The following is a 5,970-nucleotide window of genomic DNA, read 5'->3' as shown; positions in this document are numbered from 1 at the left end:
TGCAGGGACAGTGTTTTTAATGGAATAAAATGATTATTTTAGGTTTGGTGCCCCAATCTTGGCTCTGGTCACAGGGCCAGTGCTTGGTTGTTCTCTGAGCCTTGTGTGTCCAGAGGGACCTTGATCCTGTGCCCTGGGCATCCCGATGCCCAGCAGGAAATTAGCATGGGGGGCAGCTTCCAGGCTCCCTGGACAGCAGTGGGCAGAGGCCAGGCCCCTCAGCACCTCCACTGACCACTTTGATGCCAGCCAGGACTTGGCTCGGTTCGCCCTCCCACCACTTCCTCCCTGTCCACTGGCCTTGGCAGCATCTCAAGTCCACCCTCTTGACCGTGCACCCCTCCCAGGCCCACCCTCCACGGCCATCATCTTACCCCCAGCACCTGCCTGTCCAGGTGCCCCCCACCTTCTGGGTACATGGCAGGTACCACCAGGCGAGTCAGGCAGGGATAGCAAGGGTGGGGCCCCAATTCAGGAAGGGAGGGGCTTGCTGAGGGGCCTCGGGGTCAGCTTCGCCCACGTCCTATCACAGAAGGTCCAAGCTGGACAGGCCTCAGCAACCTCCAAAGTCTTCGGAGCAGCAAGAGTTCTCTGTCAGGGAAGCCGTGGGATCAGCTGGCCCCACCCTCCCAGTTGTCCCCAGGACACCTGCCAGGGTTGAGGGGATCTGGAGGCAAGGAGGATGCCATTTCTGTCCTTTGGCGAGGAGAGAGCCATTCACACAAGTGGCTGAGGCCATCTGTGACCACTGCACAGAGCTCGGGTGCCAGGGGAGCAGGCAGGCTGGAGGGCCATGGCCACCTGGGTGTGGCACCTGGGGCCACGGGCAAGAGGCAGCAGAGTGGTTTGGGCAGCACTTATGTTGGTGGGAAAAGCCCAGAAATCGTGTTCAGGAACTGAGGACACGGGTTAGGGGGGCCAGGTCTCAGGGTGGGCCTTGGGGAGGGGTAGTGGGCAGTGGGGCCAGCTGCATTGGAGCTGCATTGCTCCTCCCACCTGACCTCTGGCAGTGGAGTTTTCCCCTGCCTTTCCCATCATGGGTCGGGGACAGCAGCCTGCCCCGCCAGGGCCCTCAAGCTGCCCACCCTGGCCGTCTGCAGAAGCTGAGGGCTGGGCAGCTACCATTCAGAATCCCAGCTGACGCCTGGGGTCCTAGAGTCAAGAGAGCTCTGGGCTGTGGAGGAGGCAGCCTTAGGCCTGCGCCTGGGCCAGACACCCTGTACCCGACACTGCCTGGACCCTGTGGCCAGAGCAGAAGTGGAAGGACCTCTGTTCCTACCCCACCAAGAGCCAAGGCTCCAGGATCACACACTTGCTCGCTTGGGAGCCGTTCTAGGTCAGGCTCAGGCAGGGCTGCCGTAAAGGCTAAGGACCTCTGTGCCATGGGGCCCATCCCTCTGTAGTCATCCCACTGTTGGGAGCTAAGGCCCCCAGATAGTTGAGCCTCCCTGGAAGTTCTGGGATGCAGGACCATGTTCACAGTAGCTGCCCTGAGGCCATGTCCTTGAGTTCTGCCCCTCCCCACAATGAGGAACCTGGCCAGGCCTGGGAGACTCCTTGCCATTGGACCCGGCCCAGGCATTTCTGGACATGGCCCTCAGGGTGGAGTTTGGGGGCATTTGCCAAGCCCTCGCCACTGGCTGGGCTTGGAACTCCTCCCAGCAACCCCTGTCCTGTCCACTGTTCTCTTCTGCCCTGGAAGCAGTGAGTTCTTGGTGGCTGTGACAGCTCTGGTCTGCTTTGCCCTCCAGGAATCCCACCCAAAGGAGGAAGGTCACATGGTGCTCCCAGCAGGGGCTGACACAGAGGTGCTGATGGTTGGCCCAAGTCTGGGCTGGCCGCCAGACCACCAAGATGGGCACAGGCCCTGTGCAGAGAGCTAGGATGGAGGGGCTGAAGCTGAATCTGGGCAGCCGGCTGCGGGTGCCTCCTCCCCATGGCAACGCGCTTCTCAACCTGCAGCCAGCTCTGCTGGAGCCCAGCACACATCCTGGATTTGCCCCTGTTCCCACTGCACTATTGGCGGAAAGGACGGAGTCAGTGTTGTATAGATGTCTAGCCATGTGAGGCGACCCAGAGATGGCCGAACCCTGGGAGGGCAGGTGGAAAACGCCCGTCCAGTGGTGCCTGGGGACCAGCCTCTTCTAGGCAAAGCCAGCAGCCTGGCAGCCCACCCTTAGCCCTACCTGCATCCCAAGACCCACACACACTGGCTGGGGTCAACCTGCATCTTCTGCTGGGGTCTGCATCACAGCCCCTGCTCTCCACCCCCACCCCCAGGCCCTATGACTCAGCAGCGGCCCTTCTGACTATAGATCTCACCTTCCTGGGTTGCAGTGAGTGGTGGCTGTTTCCCACCCAATGGGAAGGTGACCAGATGGCAGGAGGGACCTGAGAAATGGCCATGGGATCTTCGGGATCCCAGGGGCCAGCCCTGGAAGGTCCCCACAGGAGCTTTTTGGGGAGAATTTGGTGGGTAGGTGGATGAATGGGGGCTGCAGAGCGCAGGCGGTGACTGGACAAAGAACAGGACACAGGTGGGAGGGTATCTAAACCATTTACTAAGCAGACTCTTACCCCACGCCCCCAAGCTGCGAAGGAGGGCAGGGCCCCAGCCCCACACCCAGGATCCGGTGCCCGTAAGCCTTGCCTGGAGAGCTGCAGGGGTGAGACAGGGAGGTCCAGACCAAGTCTCTTGCCCCCATCCGGAGGCCAGCCTGCTGATGGAGTAAAGGCCAGCTATAAACGTCCCTCCGGCAGCCGAGGCTGGGGCCCCTGGGCTCTCGGTCTGCCCCTCTGGAATCAGCAGGAGCCACTAGGGAGTGGGTGGCATCCAAGACCCTGACGGTCAGAGAGGGAGCGGCATCTCCAGTCCAGTGCCCACACAGCTGAAAGAACGCGCGCCCTACCCACGTCGGAGCCAGCATTGGACACAAAAAGAAACAGAGCGAGTCCTCCCATGTGCGCGTCGCCTTGCGGGGCAGGGCGCAGCCCGGAGCTGGCTAGGCGGCCGGAGAGGACGGGCTGCGGACAGAGTCCGGCCCGTGCGCAGGACCCGGAGTTCCGCGGAGGCCGCCGTCCATGCGGGGCTTCCCTGGCCGGTCCTCCCGCTCGCGGCCCTGCCGCGCAAGCGCACTCAAACATAGTTCTTCTTGTCGTAGTCGCCGCTGGCCGTAGGCCGCCGCGGCGCCGAGTACTTGACCGGGAAGCCGAAGTCGGGGCGGCCGGCGCAGACCCAGGCGCCGCAGCACACGAGGCCGCCGCCGCACATGAGCAGCGCCGAGGCGGCCCAGCCGATGTAAAGCGCGGCGCCCAGCTCGTACTTCTGCGACATGGGCACGGTCGGGTCGTAGAACTCCCGGACCACGATGTTGGCGAACCAGCAGAGCGGCACGAGCGCCAGCAGCCCGCAGAGCGCGTAGAGCGCGCCGCCCGTGAGGGCCACGCGCGCCTTACCCGGGCCAGGGGCCACGCAGGTGGTGCACTGCGCGCCCGCCAGGGTCACGAAGAGCGCGACAAGCGCCAGGAGCACGGCGCCCACGGTGAGCGCCCTCGCCGCCTGCACCTCTGTGCTCAGCGCCAGCACCGAGTCGTACACCTTGCACTGCATGTGCCCTGTGCTCTGCACCACGCACGACATCCACAGCCCCTTCCAGGTGGTCTGCGCCGTCACGATGTTGTGGTCCAGGAAAGCGGTCACCTGCCACATGGGCAGCCCGCACGCCAGGATCAGGCCCACCCAGCCCACCAGGCACAACACCAGGCCGAGAATCTCCAGCGCCGCCGACCCCATGGCTGGAGACAAGACGGGCGCCCGACGGCCCGAGGCCTCCGGGCGCGCACAGCTCACTCCCTCCGATCCCCTGCCCGTCAGCACCACAACACAGCCTCGGGTCTGCGGGCGCCTCTAGGGGGGCTTCCCATTTGAAGGTTCGGGGGGCGGACCCGCGGGCCCGGCCCCCCGCCCTGAGCAGCCAATCCACGCCCAGGCCATCCGCCTGCAGCCAATCGCAGACGCCCCCGGCAGCAGGAGTTAGGAAAACAACTGCGCGTGGGGGTAGCGGGTGGCGGGTGGCTGGCGGCTGGGGGGAACCGCGGGGCACCCGGTGGCGGCCCCGGACCCTCATCCGCCGTTGTCCTGGTCGCTGCAGAGCCCATTCCAAGCTGACCTGGGGCGGCTGCGCGAACGCTCCACGAACCACCTCCCTGTGCGCCCCCACCTCGCCGTTTCAGGAGCTGCATGACCCTGGGTCTGCACCGATTTCCCCGACACATCCTCGAACGAGCCAGTTGGTCCCTACCTCCCGGGCCAGCTCCACTCTTCCCTGGTCCCGGTAGGCGGGAGCCCCCACCATTGCCACTGCTCCGAGGCCCCCAGGTTAGCCAAACACAGCTCGGCCTGTTCCTCCAGGAAGCTCGCCCTGGAGTCCACGCCCAACCCAGGCCCCTTCTCTGCACCCCGACCACTGTGGCCCTTCGAGTGCTGACACTGTCTCCCTCACAGGCCGAGAAGCCAGGAAGGCCTGTGCGGGTCAGGCCGGGGTTCCTGCTTCGTCCAAGGCCCTGCCCAGCGCCACCACGTCCCTGGGGCTTGCAGCTCCAGCACGAAGCAGAAAGAACGGGGCCTTCCCACGGCCTCCGGAGACCCCCACTCTGCCCCTGCTGCCGGGGCTTCCCATACCTCCCAACCTTTGCACCGACTGTTCCTCTTCCGGAGATGTTGCCCATCCCCCATCCTTTGAGGCCCAGCTGAGGCGACACCGCGTCAGTAAGTCCCCAGTGACCCAGCATACAGGCAATCCTCCCAGGAGCAGCCCGTGGCCCCAGGCTCTGCCACCTACTCCCTGCTCCAGGCCTCAGACAAGAGACACAGAGAGAAACGCAGGGGCTGTGCTCTGCCCTCCCACCAGCTGCAGTGCTACCCTGGCACCCCAGCCCCCAGGCCACCCTCCGGAAGCCAACATGGAGTTTCCTGACTGGGAGGAAGAGCCCCCATCCTCGCTGGAGGCGGGAGGCGAGGGATTTCCGGGCATTCTTCTGCACAATGGCCCAGCAATTTCTCCAAAGGCCCACTGGGACGGACAGTGGGGCCCCCTGAGGCTCAGGTAGGGGCACTAGTCCCTTTCTGGCAGCCCCCTCCCCACTCCCTGTCGGCCCCTCTGTCTCCAGCAAAGTCTGTATTCTGCTCTGGAGTGGGGCTACCAGGACCCCCACTCCTTCCCCAGGTCCCAGGTGCCTGACTGCTAACAGGGCCTCCCCAGAGAAGGCCTGCCTTTGAGGCTGGCCAAAGCCTGGGCGCCTCAACAGATCCGTCCTTCCTGGGCCCGGTTCCTTCTCCTCCTCAGGTGGCTGAGATAATACCCTGTCGTCCAGCACGGGGAGGCACCCAAGGCAAGTTTGCTGGGCCCTGTGGGATTGGGGGGGACAATTTTACCCCTTCTTTCACCCCAGCCCCCTCACTCCCTGCATAGATGGAGCTCCAAGGACCACTGCCTCCTCCCAGACACCCCTCACTCACTGCTTCCCTCCTGTTGCAGACCCTTCTGGATGTCCCCTCCCCCATCCACTCCAGGGGGCCCAGCCCTACCACCCACCCACCCTTTCAATCCCGCTTCCCCGTGGCCCAAGTCCAGGGACCTTGCCCAGGGTCCCCCCATGACACTCCACGCTGCTGTCTTCCCGGGTCGACTGCTGCGGTCTCCTCAGGCCGTCCAGGCCCCACCCTTGGCCACTGGGGCTGTTCTCCTCAGGGCAGCTGGGCCATCTCAGCAGGCCCTGCTCCTGGGTCACACTCTGCCTGAAACCCTCTGTGGCTCGCACTGCCCATGGACAAAGCACTGACTCCCGGGAGCGGCCCAGGTGACATGGGCCAGCTGCACCGGGTCTGGCCAGTCCAGCAGCATACTCCACGTTCCATTCAGACTTGCCTCCCTCTGGGCCCTCAGACTGGTCTGTCTACACCCACGCCTC

At 64.6% G+C, this 5,970-nt stretch overlaps 1 protein-coding gene across 1 annotated transcript; it reads right to left on the bottom strand.

The window, feature by feature from the left end:
- Window positions 1-2,540: 2,540 nt before the first annotated feature.
- On the bottom strand, window positions 2,541-3,919 carry CLDN5 (claudin 5). Its single transcript, XM_061169433.1, has one exon. It carries the CDS (start codon window positions 3,791-3,793, stop codon window positions 3,137-3,139), a length of 657 nt encoding a protein of 218 aa, XP_061025416.1. The 5' UTR covers window positions 3,794-3,919; the 3' UTR covers window positions 2,541-3,136.
- Window positions 3,920-5,970: the final 2,051 nt, after the last annotated feature.

Source organism: Eubalaena glacialis, chromosome 15 (assembly GCF_028564815.1).
Source record: "Eubalaena glacialis isolate mEubGla1 chromosome 15, mEubGla1.1.hap2.+ XY, whole genome shotgun sequence".
In the NCBI taxonomy this organism is placed as follows: domain Eukaryota; kingdom Metazoa; phylum Chordata; class Mammalia; order Artiodactyla; family Balaenidae; genus Eubalaena; species Eubalaena glacialis.
The sequence above is the reverse complement of the archived record's forward strand: the minus strand, read 5'-3'. Positions and strand labels throughout refer to the sequence as shown.

Coding starts and splice junctions, on each gene's coding strand:
- CLDN5 (XM_061169433.1), bottom strand. CDS start 3,793: ATGGGGTCGGCGGCGCTGGAGATTCTCGGCCTGGTGTTGTGCCTGGTG.